This window comes from Gossypium hirsutum, chromosome D11, assembly GCF_007990345.1.
Source record: "Gossypium hirsutum isolate 1008001.06 chromosome D11, Gossypium_hirsutum_v2.1, whole genome shotgun sequence".
Lineage (NCBI taxonomy): Eukaryota > Viridiplantae > Streptophyta > Magnoliopsida > Malvales > Malvaceae > Gossypium > Gossypium hirsutum.
In genome coordinates this window covers 17,928,831-17,946,529 of record NC_053447.1, presented here as the reverse complement: position 1 = coordinate 17,946,529, position 17,699 = coordinate 17,928,831, and the positions used below count along the sequence as shown (strand labels likewise).

General features: G+C 34.4%; 1 protein-coding gene across 2 annotated transcripts; it reads right to left on the bottom strand.

Annotated features, from left to right (window-relative positions):
• Window positions 1–393: 393 nt before the first annotated feature.
• Window positions 394–10,874, bottom strand: LOC107916645 (DNA-directed RNA polymerase 2B, chloroplastic/mitochondrial). Of its 2 annotated transcripts, none has more exons than XM_016845961.2 (19): window positions 9,686–10,874; window positions 8,462–8,677; window positions 8,236–8,369; window positions 8,069–8,135; window positions 7,728–7,786; window positions 6,916–7,033; window positions 6,640–6,753; window positions 6,325–6,456; window positions 5,822–6,238; window positions 5,202–5,252; window positions 5,044–5,114; window positions 4,311–4,395; window positions 3,961–4,113; window positions 3,769–3,843; window positions 3,563–3,652; window positions 2,802–2,849; window positions 1,871–1,985; window positions 1,680–1,783; window positions 394–916 (listed from the first exon to the last, which is right to left on the bottom strand). In XM_016845961.2, exons 1-19 carry the CDS (start codon window positions 10,610–10,612, stop codon window positions 806–808), a joined length of 3,087 nt encoding a protein of 1,028 aa, XP_016701450.1. In that variant the 5' UTR covers window positions 10,613–10,874; the 3' UTR covers window positions 394–805. The 2 variants fall into 2 exon arrangements, with proteins under 2 accessions (XP_016701450.1, XP_016701452.1); XM_016845963.2 differs by having other exon boundaries at window positions 8,462–8,672; window positions 9,686–10,861.
• Window positions 10,875–17,699: the final 6,825 nt, after the last annotated feature.

Genomic DNA, 17,699 nt, shown 5'->3' with positions numbered 1-17,699 from the left:
TTTGTTTTTCGTTTCTTGATTTTCTAGAGAAACGAATGAAATTTAAAATATGGCGGTTAAGTTGAATGATAGAGAAAAATATCAATAATATAGCATACGGAATTCTGAGCTAAAGCTGTCAAATTTTTTTCCCCAATGATAATAGCTAACCAAAAATACTTGCACGTTCAATCTTTCATTTTCTAAATTCAATCTTTCACAATCAAATCACTCTCCCATTTTCTAAATTCAATCATTCAAAATCAAAATCATTCCTCATTTATTCTAATATAGGTGCAGGGGTGGTCAAATCTTAAATATACTACTTTAAGCACAAAGCCTGAGAATACCACGTACAAAAATCATTTGCAACTAAATGAGAAATAATCATCCTCGAGATAGCTTCTAAAAAGGTTTTGCTTAAAGTTTTTCTTCAAATTCTTTTAACTGAATGCTTTCCTCTCGTATACATCATCTTGAACTTGTAATAATTACATGGTATTATTACCTAATAACAAAAAATAGGATTTCAGTGAGGGCAGGCAAGTGCCCCCATTTAAGATCTGTCTCTACTAGCTCTGATTTACATGCTAACTGTACAAACTGTAACCAATTCCTCCGGTATTGAGGCCTTACATTACATACCATGAACATCTTTCACAATGCCATACAAAGGGTAAAGCAGCAACTCCTTACGGGATCATTTTCTCGTGATAATTCACCTTGTTCGACTGGTTGTACATTCACAGAGAACCAGAGGTAGCACAAAGCATGGGGTTGCTCTTAGGGTCTAGGCTCAGATGAAATCAAAGGCCAAGATATGAGATTAGTTGAAGAAATAGGGTGAGTCTAACACGTCTCTTAGATCAAAATCTCCCCTTTCAGGTAAAGGAGGAAAAGACAATGCAGGGAAAGACTGCTGAAAGCTTTCCAACAACTGAAAAAGTTACAAAAATAAAATAATAAATAATGAGGCGACAAAAACACTATGTTGCAGAAACTTATTTAGCATAAATTCGATGTAAAAGGGCAAAAGAAGTTTAAAATTTTCAAATAATATTCACTGGTGTCTATCTGGGTGCATGTTGCAGACCAGTAGAGTAGAAAGGGGAGTGAGGGAGCAGTGCAGTGAGGAGAAAAGAGCACCCTCACTGCGCCAGGTTAAACACCCTGTCCATTACATTTTTGCCCATTACTTTCCAATACATGACTTAGTACTGTTCATATGTATAGAACCCACTTACAAATTGAACTAGTATAGGACTGTAATAGATAAATAATGGAAGGAGCTTTGACCCCACTACACCAGTGACCATACAAACAAACATAACCTCAATCCCCTTTCCAATGCCACCACCAATCTCTCTTTCAAAATCATTAAGAAACTATTATTCATGCCAACCATTAAAATACAAGTTTAAGTCTCTGCTTGGTATGAAGGACCGAAAACAGTGACGATGAAAAATTTGTTAATCTCTTGGTTAAGCTCTAAAGTAGGAAAGTGATTATGAATATTAACCATTTAATTAGCAAATTCTCCATCCTCACTCTTCTCCATCTTTCATGCCAAAAAAAGCCTAAAGCTCACAGTCCAAGGATGGTCTTAAGAAATTTGTACAGTGAAATATAAAGTGAACAAATTTAAGCCAAATTAACATGCACACGAGACAAAGCAGTAACTAGAAAGTGAGGACACTTACATTCTCCAATATTGGTTTTTCGTAGAGTTCAACAAATTTTTCTCTTAGTATCTTGTTCATTTTATCCACATCACTTGCATGTGTCCAGTATGAATCATGAACTCCTGTAAGTATACATGTAGCATAACTTGAAATTGACCATAAGAACAAGAATATGAAATACCAAAATAACATGAAATGAACTACAGTACCTGCAAAGGTTAAGCCTGCTTTTTTACAGGCAATTGCAGTCATCATCATATGAGAGCCATCCAGGGAGTGAACAAAATTTGGAGGGAAAGCTGTCCTCTGTCGTTTGACCATAATCTATTACAAGAAATAAATCACCCGCTTTAACATTTGGGCAAACTTAAATGTTCAATAACATTACATGAATGTACAATGCTAAACGAATTAGGGTGATTTAAACATTATGGAATTTAAACAGCCGAAGATTGGCATAGCAATTCTCATGGCCAATCAACTTCAGAAATCATGATTAAAGGAATTCAAACTTAAATGTTAAATAACATTATGGAATTTAAACAGCCGAAGATTGGCATAGCAATTCTCATGGCCAATCAACTTCAGAAATCATGATTAAAGGAATTCAAACAATGCAATCTAAATATTAAATTTATTAGCGTGCAATTTGAATTCTAGATCCAACTTAATACAAAAATTATGAAGCTATAAAGTCAACAATATAATAGATCCAAATCTAAATCTAAATTTTATAGGAATATAATTGGATAAGCAAGCAGCAAACCCAGTCCCAATTTTAGAATCAGTATCATAACAGTTTACCTATTAAGCATAAATTTCTCTGGCCAGTGGCCACTATTATGAGAACTTGATAAAATTTAGCCCCATTGCAATATGAAACGTTGGTTCATATATGATAAAAGACCAGCGGAAAAACGCTGAGCTATATCTAACATAGTAGCATAACTTCTGCTACTTTTGCACTAAAAATCCAGTGACTGTTATTAATCCTTTCAGTCATCAAACCAGGTTGTCTTATGATCTTCGGTTGACATGCTGTGTTCAGTTATTTATCAATGCTAGGGTATGCAGTCTTCAAAGGTAATATCTAAAATATACAAATGTATAAACCATAAAATTGAGATAAGGTTAATGTACCTTTTCAGTTTCGCGTTGCAGAGTTAAAACCTGAAGGGAAGTTTTTATCTGCCAATTACATGGAAAGAAACTAAAATGAGTCAAAATAGTATTAGTGTTCTTGATACATACACAGATGAAGTGAAATTTATTAAATTCTATTCACCGAAACTGCAAATTTTCAAGTTTGGAAAATCAGTTGACTTGCGACAAGTTTTTGGATGGGATCCAAGCATTTCTGGGTTGAGATGTCTTCATAGCGTTCAAAGATCCATCATACGTCTTATTTTCGTTTTCTTCCAATCAATATTTTTATTTTCATCTCACCCCCAATATTTATTTTTTGATTTTATGTTTTGCTTTTCTGTTTATTTCTATTACTTCTAATCTGTTTTGTTTTTTCTTTCAGGTCAAATCAAAATCTTTCACGAGTCAAACAACTTGAATACGATCTTCTGCTACCAGACAATCTTTCCATCATCCATCTTATTTTCATTTTCTTCCATTCAAAATTGTTTTTCATCTCACCCCAATATTTATTATTTTCTTGATTTTATGTTTTGCTTTTCTCTTTATTTCCATTATTTCTAATTCATTTTGTTTCTTCTTTTAGGTCAGATCCGAATCTTTCTTGAGTCAAACAACTTGAATACGATCTTCTTCCACTGCCCTATCAGTTCTCAAATTCAATAGTTATTACCAGATTCATTTCTATTTGGAAATAAATCTATTACCAGGTTCTTAGTTTCTATAAAAATCAAACACTCAATTCAAATACTCACAAGATGCCTTCCTAAGGCTCGGTATGGTTGTACAACAGGCAGTCCAAGTGGAGTTGTCCAGCTCACTGGCTGATTTTCAGATGCAATAATCTGTTCATGTTCAACGTTTCAAGCTAAAAGGCATCCAATAAAATTTGAAGTGTACAGAAAATAGAAAAATGGATAACTACAGGCAGTGAGAAAGTAACAGAGGGTAAGAGACACACCTTTGCACATTCACCAAGCCAGCTCATTATAGCTCGTGCAGCTTGAAACATCTCACCTAAGGCAGTTAACGTTGTCTGTTTGACAAATAAATAAGATTTTATCATAAAATTGAGAGAGCAGGTGAGAGTACAATTTCATTTATTGACTCTAATTGGAGTTAAAGTACTAGAAGTCCAGCGTTCCTTCCCTACCTTAGCAGCATAACAAGAAGCAACAAAGAGTTCTCTTTCATCAGTAATTACACCACGTTCCTTCAACCTCCTCTTGATTTGATCTCGTGCCCCAATATAAGTTACACCATAGACTGAGGTCATCACAGTCTGCTTCACCAGTTTCCTATCCACCTAGTTAATATTTGCAGCAAACAGAATCAACTACCATGTAAACTAGCTTCCAGTCAAGATGGATATAAATTCAGCAAGTTCCCAATGCCATACCTGCCTTATGAATGATTATAGTGCAAGAAAGAAACAATAGTTGCACATTTTTTGGAAAACTATAATTTTTTTTGCAAATATCATACAAGGAACCCATGGAATACCTGGTTAACCAATATTTTTGCAAGCAATGCATCTGGAAAAACTGAAGGATCCTTCTGTGCATCAATCCGCATGATATCAAGCACTCTACATTCAGAATATGAGTTCTTTTGTTATTATATTATTATATAAAACTTCTATGGAAAACATTTTTATCATCTGAAATATATAAATCATAAAACATAAGTCAAGAAGCTCTTAGACAAGATCAAAAACCAGATAAAGTGATGACTATTATATAGAATGTGACGTGTGAAAGCTATTACTAATTACCAGGCATAGGTTTAGGCAATGGCATTTCAACTGCTTCCTTCAAAAACAATAACTAGGATCCCTGCTTGCTATGATTGTCCAAATGTATTAAACTAAACAAAGTTATGCATAAGCCATAAAATGGAAACTCTAGCATAATCACCCTAAGAGATCCATTCAATATTCGCTAAACATTTTTGTTATCAGTTCTTCGTTTTTTAAGTGCTAAAATGCAGTAACAGAATCTGAAAAGTTGAACAAAACTTAATATAACTGTTATTTCCGTTTTCAAAAGAATCATGAATGAACAATCATTTCAATTGATTTACACAGCTGGCCAACTTGGTTATTTTTCAATCACTTGTTAGAGTCGTTTTTTTTTTGGGGGGGGGGGGGGGGGACCGGAGTCAACAAGAGAATATATCAAAAAGCTCACTTAGAGTATTAAAAGGTTTTTCTTGAACCAACAGAAAAATGGCTTACCTGCCAGCTATTCCTGAGTAAACATCTGCTGGTTTTTCACCTGCAACCAGATTGACTGCAGCTGCTCCCAACTGTAAGTTAATTTTCAAACCAAAATTATAAGCAAAAACAAAAGGTATAATAACTTCAATCCTAACTTCTGACTAGAAAAAGGATACCTTGTCTCTTCCAAGTGCAGCATAGTGTTGTAAACCATTGCAGGAACCATCCTACGGGAAGGCAATAAAAAACACAACAGGCAAGGGATCAGCTTATAGGCCAAAACAGCAAACGGCTATTAGAAGATGAAAGAAGTGTCACTGCATATAAGAAAGGATGTACAATATATCATCCATAAAATAAAATATTAACTCAAAATATTCCTCATTCTAAATATTTGTTTGAATAATATTAATGGACTGAAGGGAACATTTTTAGCTAGTCACTAAACAGCCCAGTATAAAAGAACGGACAAAAGTTGCATGCAGTTTAGACAGTAGAAACCTGAAAATTAAAGAAAACCGCAGGCACTCTTCTATAATGCATGTAACAGTTTGATATTCCATCATGTAGCTCAATTTTATAGTTTTGTTCTTTTCTTTTTTTTCAGTTCTGTGTGCAATATTTGTATGGTTATCAACAAAGTATGTCTGTCTAAATTGCATAAATATAAATATATATACTGACCACCAACAGCTGAGCTATTCAATTCATGTAGTGCCCGTAATGAATGATCTCATCCAAATAATTATGCAGACAAACTACGGGGAAGGGGGGAGGGGATGGCAAAAGAAGGAACCTGATGCACAGGTATATGGGAAACAAATGTCTCAGGGGAGGAGCTTCTTAAAGCTTCAGTGAGATTAATGCACACAGCTAAGCACTGAAATGGATCTTCTGCTTTTAACCACCAGCGCTTTCCTTCAAGTGGTCTGTCTGCAGAGTCGAATATATCATCCAGATGATTCTCAGTGAAAGCCAATCGACCTTCAAGAGACAGTTTGTCCACCCCGCCAGCAAACAAATTCGCAAGATGTATTTTCAGCCAGTTTAAGCCAGATCTTCCAAGAGGGCGACCCTCTGCAAACTCCAAAACACCCCGACAAAGATCCGAGCCAAGATGATTCAAATATGGGTGCATGGGATATGCACGTCCTCGAAAATCTAGATTGTGTGGGTAGTAGAAACCTTCTTCATCTTTCATTCTCCGTGCCACCTGCACACAGTTTTAAAGAGTTTGAATAAGTCTGATTTTGTAATACACAAATATACTAGTAGAATAGAAAGGTGAAGGGAACATACAGCAAGCTTAAGCTCTATATCACAACGCTGTGAATGCCTCTCTCTGTTTTCCTTTTTCACAGATCTGACTTTCCACTTCCATTTCCTAAGCAATGCTTCATCCTCAGTATCTGGCTTTTCTGGGAAGGGAACCTGCAAGGTTTGAGGATTACAATTTCCACTTAATGTCAGGGAATCAAAATAAATGAAAACAAAACCACAGTGAATTTAACATCATCCTCATTGACCATAAAATATACAGCACAATCAGAAGCCAAAAAGTGCCAAGTGTTAGAAAAAAGGCAAAAAATAGAGAAAAGAGGTACAGTAGCTCACATCATTGCGGTCCACCATATCAGCAAGACGGCCTCCACTAGTCCATATTCTATCTACAACATTAAGGACCCGCTTATTTATCCTCCATTTGGTATATCCAAGCGTATCCAGAGCCTACCATGTTGATTACACAAATCAAGTTCTTTGCAAAAAAAAAAAAAAAAAAACCCAAAGCAAATGAAATGAAATATATAAGCACCACCAATTGAGCCAGTAGTTAGGTACTAGCATCCCATAGCAGAATACCATCAGGTTAAGAATTATTAAAAAATCAACCTCAAAGACTTGTTCTAGCTGGTTCGTAGGGGTTCTCTTGACAGCTTCTCGTTGTTGTTTAGCTCCATGTGTGCGCATAATGTAGGAAGGTAAGAACAAGTATGCTCCTCTGTCGTAACTACAAAAGGAAGAAAAAGAAAAGGAAGAAGAAGAAACATAATTGTTACCTACATGGTAATATTAATAGAGAAAAGATAGGTCATCGCTGCTTATCAATCATATTACCAGCAAAAAGAAATTTTAGCAAACTAATTAATACAAAAAAAGAAATTGCTAGTTCTTCAAAATTTGCACCCAGTAATCTAGTGAAACATGTCGCGGAATCATTCTGTCATAGAAAAATTGTTAACTTTTTCATTTAAAAGTGCTCATAAGTTATTCTTCATACATTTTACTTCAACTGGAATGCAAATGATTTATAATCTGATTTGCTAAATGTTTCCAAATTCTCTATGGAGAAAAAAAAAAACCCTAAACTGATAATCTCCATCAGCAGGAATTGCCACATCTGTTGTCCTAGTTCAGCATCCTAAGCCTGTGTCCAGGTTAGTGGTTACTGCAGTTTTTTAACAGGCAGCATCAATCTTACTTGACCTCTCATTAAATACCTCAAATTTTGAATATTATATGAGTTCCAATTGCATAACCACCAAAAATGAGAAGCAATCTTATATATCATAACCAATCCATATTTTAGATTTCTAAGTGCATTTTCTTGGAACTTGACAGCTAGCTTTTATTAAAATTATCAAAAACCTTAAACCAAGGAAAAATCAAACTATAATCTTGACATGAAACAGAAAACAACATACCCTGTCCATTTGACTGGGGGCACCAACATTGGCATATAAGGAATCACCATGTGCCTTGCCTGGTGAAAGAAAGAATTAAAGAATAGTTTTACACTTTCCAATAGATGTTTGAAAAACAAACTAATGCATCAAGGTAGCAGCTCTACTTGGTCCATAACACGGACAACAATAAAAAAAAGGAAGAAGGATGGTAAACTATTAATCGTTATTAAGTCTTATATTCTAGATGATAGTTTACAAGGCAGCCTAGGAATTTTATATTGATCTAACAACTTAAATAGCAAAAGAATAATAAAATGTAATAAATCATTCATAAAAAGGATTATAACCCAATTACTTACAGTTCTCTCGAGCCCTTTGCGGACTAGTGGGTCACATTCAATAACACCATATCTTCTGCCAGTTTTCCTGCAGAAGGAAATGCCCAACAACAGCAATTTGAAGTGACTACATCAATCTGAAGTTGACACGAAAGAGAACCAATCAAAATATAGAAATTAGTCCTCACTTGTTTTCTTTCACTACAGTTTTGAAAGAATGCAGAAATGCAGGACGAATATCTGGTGGTGTATCAGCTAACTGATCAGCGGGAGGTTGTATATAAGCAGTTCGCATCAATAACTCGATAAGATGGCATCCAACCTAGGGGAAAAGAGCAGAGATCACAATTTTAAAAATCACAGGATTAACGAAAAAGTAATGTTTCATCAGCAATTACATGAAATTAGATGAACCTTAGCCTTAGCATCCTGGCCCCAGGGTTTTGTGTTGTCCTGTCCCTTCACTATCTGCCTCACTGCTGGTAGCTTTTGTTTCTTTATCAAATTGGTCACCTTTTTCCTTAACCTCTCTTGCTCCTTAATTGCCGCATTGGATTCACTTCCTTCATCTTCATCCTCTTTATCAACCTTTTTTTTCCTTGTATTCTCCAAGAAATTGCGTATTCTAACCTAACAATGATAGAAATGCTTACAAATTAATGCCAAATTTCAAGAAAAAATGGGGTTGGTCAGGATTAAGAGAAGCAGGTCCAAGGAATGCAGCACCATCAAATGTCACCCAAATGAAGATAAAACAAAGAAAAGAAAGAAAGTGCCATGGAAAAATGGTGCATTGAAGTCCAAGTCACCTATAACTTGCATTGACCAAGAAATGATGCATTTATATGAATTTAAGTAACATTAAAAAATATTTCAAAAAAATAAGAGAGAGAGAGGAAACGGAATCATGTCTGATAAGGAATACAAAATGTGCAATGAATTGAACATCATGGGCAAAGGAATGACGTAACAACACAGAATGTCCAGTTTTGAAGAAAAAAATGCAGGATCCTAGTTTGACATGCCTAATATTCTTATCAAGATAATGGACAATAAAAATAAAAATAAATACACATATAGTTATTTGTTAGATAGAAAATGGTCATTCTTAGAATCAGTAGACTTCAAATTCAAAATAACCCAACATCTAAAACCATGCCAAACATACAGGTTTAAATATCTTCATCTTAACCAAAGGTTTAAACAAACATAATATAAGCACCCTTCTCCCATTTGGGAATAGAATAGCTTAAATATCTATTGCTTGCAATGCCACAATATTTAAGGTCCATTCGCAACTTCAATTGAACTACTGTTCAAGTCGTCAGCATTCTTCAGCTTTAGGTTTGTAATTCTAACAACTCATGCTTCATTCTTCATTTGGGAAAAAGGAGAAAAAGTTCGGATTCTATTTTCCCTCTCAGTGTCTATTATGTCTATATGAGTTTACTTTCTAATGCCAATACTTCCAAGATCTAACCTGAAATAACTATAACAACAGGACATGAATTATCTGGTGAAGCATTATCTAACACATGAAACAATAGGCTTTCCATCAACTATGTAGTTCTCAAATAAAACCAAATACAATGACACATTAAACAAATATAGAGAAAAGTAGCAGTCAATCTCACCCACCTCCTGCTCAATGGCATCACCTATCAGGCAAGCAGCCTGGACAACCCGAGCACATCCATGTTCCCCTCCAGTCATCAGCAGCCCCATCAACTTATGCATTGTGATGACTGCCGCCATATCAGCTGGCAACTGGTCCAAGTAAGCTGCATAACCCGCCCTAAGTTTCCCTGACCTATACAGCTCTTGTTCCTTAATAATAGCATCACGAAAAGGCTCGAACCAACCAAGAAACAAAGACTTCATATATGGCAAATTGGGTGCCAATTTTTGCTCACACATATCCTTCAAAAGTTCCCTATACTCATTTGCAGCTTGTTCCCATGCTTCAGTTTCAATCTTCACTTGCCTGCTTTTCAACATTCGGTACTTGTTTCCCCCCATTCCTGTCTCCTGTATTTGAAGAATTTTACGCCTATTTATATTCTCTCTCCTATGTTCTTTCTTCATTTCATTCAGCAACTCCTTAATTTCTTCAACAGCAGATACGTCATCTTCGACATCAGTCGACGAAGCCACCTCTGCCACACTAGCATATCCATTTGGGCACAATCCTCTAAGTCTGCACCCAATCTCATTCCTCAAAAGCCCAAAATTTGGTTTCCCCATACAGTCCTCATTACCTAAAACCTCACCTATTTTTCGACCACCCATGTCAAGAAACCCTGAGCTAGAGCAAAAAGACCCAAACTTCAATTTCTCCGGAAAAACTGAATCCTGAGTAACACCCAGAAAGCTATAAGTTCTAGGAAACCATTGAGAACAACGGGTTCTTGAAATGGCATGTTTAGCTATGTTTCTCCACATAATTCTGGAAATCCTTGGAGGGTTTTGGTAAAGAGTCGTGGGTTTATTATTATGAAAGGGACTAGAGTAATGGAATTTGTATAAAAGATTAGAATAAATTAATGAGGTTTCGGGGATGGACATCAAATTATTGGAGAATGAACGGTGAAACTGAAAATGAAGTGGGATTTTGGGATTGGGATTGGGATTGGGCAGGTTTTAGGACAAAGGAAAATAAGTTTGGTAAAGGAATATTTGAAGAAGAGGATGAATTCATAGAGGAAGGGAAGTAGTCGCCGCCTTAAACCCTGCTTAAAACCTTGTATGATTGTAATGTTGTGTTTTGTAGCTTAGTTTTTGCTCTCAGTTGCCCTGTGGGCTGTGGCAGTGAAACGAAGGGTAGAGAATTGTAATTTAAGATTTCTGGGGTCCTTGATTTTCAACGAGAAAGGGAGACAATTAAAGAAGCCCAAGTTTTGGCATTGAAGCCTGAAGGAATCAAGAAAACCCAACACCAACTACTCTTGGGTCTAAATAATGTTGAGTTTGGATCACAAAATTTATACCCAAGGATTGCCATGGATGCAAGCTGGCTATTACGTTCTGACTATCAATTTTCTTATTTTGAGCTATCAACAAGTGGTAAGTTACGTACATTTAAGGAGAAAAGATAAATTTATGTTTTGGAGATAAGATTCCGAACATAAACAATATAACCGATATGAAATATATTAAAAAAATGAAAAGAGCTTATTATTACTTCTAATTGCACTAATAATTCTCAAAATTTACAAAAACCTAAAAATAAAACAAACATGATGTAATTTAAAACTCTTGTGGACACCATTTTCTGATAAAACAAAAAAATTTAGTTGTCGTCTTTAAAAAAACAAAAATTGGAGTCGCCACCGATCCTTTATTGAAGTGTGATCGGCTCACCTTAAAAAATAATTCTGGTCTGCGAACTTTAAGAAAACAGGTTCGGGAGTCAGTTACGCACGATGAAGGGTTAGCACCCTCGTAACGCCCAAAATCGGTACCAAATTGATTATTTTAATGTCTTGATGTCAAAAGTTTAAAAAGATTTAAAAAAACTCAAATAATGAAATTTAAAAGAATATTCAATTATTTAAGTCAAACGAATAAATTGAGACCCAATACGTTAGAGTACAATTTCTCAAAATCCCTAAACTTTGAATATTGCTATTGTTTTATAGGAAAATTTCTCATCTCAAGAAAACGATGTCATGCCCAATACGTTAGGACATCACATGTTGAATTCCTGAAAATGATTTTTATATTTATGCGTTTTGAAAAAGATATTCTCGATTATTTAAGGTTAATTAGGAAAATTGGAACCCAATACGTTAGGGCTCAATCTTCTCAAAAATCTCAAATATCGAATATTACAATCTTGAAAGCCTTTGAAAAAATGGCTTTAATGCTTTAGTGAAATCAAACATATTTTCTTTAAAAAGTATGATAAAATGTTAATATACAACATGAAACAAATATTTTAATTTAAATCATATATGTATATGTGTGTACAAAGTATGTATATATATAAGTATAATATATAAGTAAATTTTGAAAATATGTATATGCATATATTAAAACATGTATATATAAGTATACATATATGAAAACGTGAAATACACAAAAACACTTACAATGTGTTTGGTTCAGTGTAATAGGTAATCCATTACGCCCCGATTACGCGCCTATTACATTACCGACCTATTCCGGCGTTTGGTTCGCTGTAATAGGTATTACGCGCGTATTACAATACCAGCCTAATCCCCAAATTCTCTGTTTTTCTATTCCCTTCCCAAATCGAGGATTACCCATTACGTCCGGCTTCCCTTTCCAAGTCTCTGTTTTACCCTCCCTCCCTACCCGACCCTCTCCTTTTTCTGTCCTCATCATTTCTCCTCGTCTGCCTTTACCGATTCTCTCTCTCGATCATTTTTTCCCTTTCATTTGTTGCAGCACGTTTGAAAGCCACTGCTTCATTTTTTCTCTCGGTCTCGGCGTGAGGTATGAATCTTGGTGTTCATTTTTCAGGTCTGGTTCCTTTTCGGTTTCTTGGTGTTAATTCCCTTTTCTTTTTATTTGGTGTTCAAATCCATCACTGCCAAGTGGCTTCTGGGTTTCAAAAATCCAACTATTCTGGGTTTATTTTGTGTTTGCTTCATGAACTTGGATTTTAATCGAGAATTTCTCTGTGTATGTTTGTAGTGGAAATATACAATAGAGGGTGTATTTATACATGAATAAATCCCTAATTTTTTTTTCTATTTACAACGTGATAATATTAATGAGCTCATTAAGATAGTCGAAATGCTAGAAGAGCTCATCAAGATAGCATCATTAAGCTGGTTATAGTTGGAGTAATGAACCAGGGATTTTATCTTGTTGGAAAATAAGTATTGAAAGACCTAATAGTATAAACATGGTTACAATTGTGTGCACCTGTGGGAATAAGGTTAAATTGAGTGTTTCTTGAGAAGAATGAGTGAACCCAACCCCATAATACATTGTAGCTGTGTGTTTTTTTTCTTCCTTTCTATGTGAAACTGAGTGGGATACTTAGTATTGCAGGTGATAATGAAAGCAGGAATGTGCTGGATGTTTTTTTCTTAGGGAAGGCTGTAGCTGAAGCATTGAATGAGAGAATCAAGTCCACAGTTGGGGAATTTTTGAGTGTTTTTGGAAGGTTGCAGGTTGAGCAACAAAAGCAAGTGCAGGATTTCCAGGTAACCAGATTTTGTTCTTGAATCTAATCCTTGATAAATTCATGATTCATGTCATGGCCCTTTCTTTTAGGGGGGGAGGGGGGTGTTCACTTTTGCTGGGTTTATTTCATAGCTCTTGGAATAGCTTATTTGGTAATGCACAAACGCCACCAGTGGAGAGTTTTATGAATTTGAAATTTGGCTCTAATACACTTCTGTTCTGCTTGACCATTACGTGTGTTTCTGAATCCTAATGTTATGGTGCCCAAAGTGATTGGTTCTATTGCTTACAAACCAAACCTTACTGGAAAAATAACAATAATTTGAAGGTATTTAAATGGGAGGAGTTAAAGGTTTTCTTTTCTTTTCTTGACATATGTTCTTGGGAGCCTTACGAAATTGCAGTCATCATTTGTTTTAAATGCCTTCTTTTGATGCTGGTATTATTTTTGCTTCATTTACAATAGGAAGAGTTAATGTAAGAGACCCCTTTTCTTTCTTTTGAGGAAAATTATGGCGTTCAGGTTTTCAAATATACTGTATCAATGGCATTTCCAGTAACCAACCCTCTCTCTTAACCTCATCATGAATTGCATGGCCATAGTTTCACACCAACTTAAATTCTAGCAAGTTGTATTATCTGAATTCCATTTCTAGTTAGTTATTGGAGGCTCAAGCTAGAATTCAACTTTACATCTACTACAGCATTTTTGAAACTGACCTTTGTCGGTTTACATAGGGATGTACCGTTATTTTCTGAGTAAATGCAATAACAAATTGGCCATCAGGATCTTTTCTTCTTTGTTGGAATTGAAATCGTTCATCTGCAAATTTGCTGCATTTTACTACTCCATTTTGATGATTTATTAAAATATGACATCCCCTTTAATTCATGCACACAGGAAGAGGTATTGGAAAGAGCAAAAAGAGCCAAAGAGCAAGCGGCACGCGAGGAATTGGAGGCACAAAGGCTGATTCCAAAGTCTACTTCCCTAAGTACATCTATGGGCAGTGGTGCCACTGCAAACAATGGGGCTGCAGCTAAAGCTTCGCCCTCAACTGCCAATAACGGAGTTTCTACAACCCCATCCTCCTATAATCCCCCCCAACCCTGCTGCTGCTAATACAGACCCTGGGCCTGATACTAAAAAGGAATAGTGCCAAGTATCTCTATTTGTATTTCACACTTTTCATCTGATACAGTACCAAATAAATATAATATCCAGGGTGTTTAATCCCCATTATCCTTTTTGTTTGAATCTATTTCTGCTCCCTTTATATTCAACAAAAAAAATAACTTTCAGGTTTATACGTTCAGGTTCTTAAAAAGTATGTAAGCATTCATTAAATAACATTTTAACAAGTGACAGCATTGAAAGGAATTACATCGATTAAACAAAATTTCTGATCCTGCATGGATCCAACACCTTCAGTGTCTGCATAAAATTTTCTAGGTATGTCTAGTTCTCATCACTCATCAACTTCAACACCTGACATTGGAACTCCTCCACTAGTTTTGCTCCTTTCCCTTAACATAATCCACACCAAAGTCATAATTATCATCATCATCATCCATAGCTTCATCCCATGAGGTTAATTTATTTTTGGCTTTTTTCCTTCTCTTATTCTCAGCTCTTTTCATCTTTGTGTTCAGTATGCCTTTTACTGCATACAGCTTCTCATTTTGCCTGCTTGTGGCAGATTTTGACTTTACCTTTTCAGCATCTTCTTCTTCAGAAGCCATCTGCTCATCATTACCACCATTACCAGATGTATCTTCTTGCTTTTCATCACCTTCAATTGATTGCAAGGGTTGGGCATTATCCTGTGGTGCGCAAATATCCAACAGATTTATATAACACCATTAGTTCAAGCTATTCCATCTATTAACATGCAAAACTAAGATTAAACCACAAAAGTGTCCTCAAAGAGCAATTATAAATTATCTTATATGAATTCATATAAGAATATTTTATTATTAAGAATTTTATGAAATTATATATCATTATTAAATTATATTTAATATTAATTATTTTAAATTGTATAAATTCATATAAGAAAATTTATTATGAAGAATTTTATGAAATTATATATTATTATTAAATTATATGTAATAATAATTATTTTAAATTATACAAATTCATATAAGATAATTTATTAGTTATAATTATTTTAAATTTTATTAAGTCATATATTTTAATTAAAATATATTTAATATTAATTATTTCAAATTATCTTTTATAGTATCATATATTATGATTTGAGTAAATTCATATAAGAATATTAATTATTAAGAATTTTATTAAATTCATGATATTTTAATTATAATATATTTAATAATAATTATGTTAATTTATATTTTATAGTATCATATATTATGATTTGAGTAAATTCATATAAGAATATTGATTATTAAGAATTTTATTAAATTATATATTTTAATTAAAATATATTTAATAATAATTATGTTTAAATATGATTAAATTATTTATTATTGATAATAATAATCTTATTAAAATTTAAATAACAATAACAATAATCATTTACCAAAACAAATTTCTGCTAAGGGTATTCTAGTCATTTTAGTTTTTTCATTATGCTATTACACCTCTATTACACTCAACCAAACACAGGATTACTATTACGCCTCTATTCCATTACATTCAACCAAACAGTTGATTTGCTATTACACAGCTTTTCCATTACACCTCTATTCCATTACACATCTAATCCAATACACCTCTAATCCAATACAGCGAACCAAACGTAGCGTTATAATAATTCTAAAAAGGGTACATAAATACCTATTATTGAAAATGCATGTAAATGTGCTTGGATTATGAAATATAAAAGATGTATATGTATTATAAAATGTTAATGCATATATATATATATATGTGCACACAAAAGTCATGAAAATAAAACAATAATAAAATATATAAAATATGTACATGCATTTACAAAAAAAAAATGTATAAGTATAATATATTAATAAATTATGAAAATATGTATATATATGTATATAAAAAATGCGGAAAATAAAATAATAAAAAATATATAAAATATGTATATGTATTAAAAACATTTGAAATATACATATATATTATAAAATACATATGCGCGTATATATGTATAGGTATAATAATAATAATAATAACAAATAATATAATAGTAATAATTAGTATAACAGAATTAATAATATATAAAAAACTAAAAAAAAACTAAAACAACAGATTAAGGATTAAAATGAAAAGAAACAGAGTTTAAGGGCCGAATTCAAAGATAGAAAACACGAAAAGGGACCAGATCAAAATGCGCGCAACAGGAGGAGGACCCAAAGGAAAATTTACCCAAACCTCTCAAACACTGCACAGCAACATGAACCGAAATGAAACGGTAATAAAACATGTAGCGAAATTTAAAAGAAATAAAACAATGATTAAACACACTTCAAAAAAACAAAGGACCCAACGCGTAAATAGCCCACCAGAGGTCAAAATGCGCAAGTCCATGGCCATTAAACGGCACTGTTTTTGTATGCTGCATAAAAAGCCATTTAAAACCTTTTAATAAAAAAAACCCTAGGTTATTCCCCTCCTGCATGCGCCGCTTCTTCCAAAACCCCTCTACTCCTTCATTCTGCACTCGGCACAGAACAGAGAAAGGCTTCACAAGCACCTTCTAGGTATGGTTCTTCCTTTTCTTTCGTGTGAAAGAAAGAAAGAAGAGAAAAAAAACAAGGAAAGTAGTAAGATGCAGCTGAAAAAAACAAAAAAAAGTTAATCACCTTCCAAAATCCTCTTTGATTCTTTGTTTTTTATTTCTTTTCAATAGTTTTCTGATACAAAAACGTAATCCCCCATTCTCTCGATTTCTTCTTTTTTATCTTAATCCTCCAAAAAACCCCCCAAAACAATGGTTTACCATCGGCTTTTATACCGAAAAATCATAATAATCAAACAAAAAAAATCCTATATCTTATTGTTGTGCTGTGGTTCGTGGTTTTGTTAGCAGGAACAACGTACGTGGTGCGAGGCGACGTGCTGCGACGTTTGCGGAGTTGCTGTGCGTGGGGTGAGGCCACTGCGACAGAGGCAGCTACTAAGGTTTCTGTGTTTGGCTAATTTGGGTTGGTATTATTAGGCTAATGGCTTGGGTTAGCAATTTGTGCCTTATTGGGCCGAATGTATTTAATTCATTTGGGCTGTGTAAATGGTTTTGGGCCCCGGGTAATAATTGGGTATTACAGCTGCCCCTTTTTGCTCGTTGTCATGTAATGGAAACATAGCAAAGACTCTAAAAATAACCAGTTTTGCCCGGTCATGCTGGACCTTGGTGCTCTTCTTCTTCTTTAAATAGCCTCATTCATTCCTACTGCATCTTTAGAAGTATAGGAACTAGCGCTTCGATCCACTCCGCTGCAACATCAGGGAGATAGAATTCGTTTCTTCTATCTGCTCCACTGCACTTTCAGGGAGATAAGACTTGATGCGATT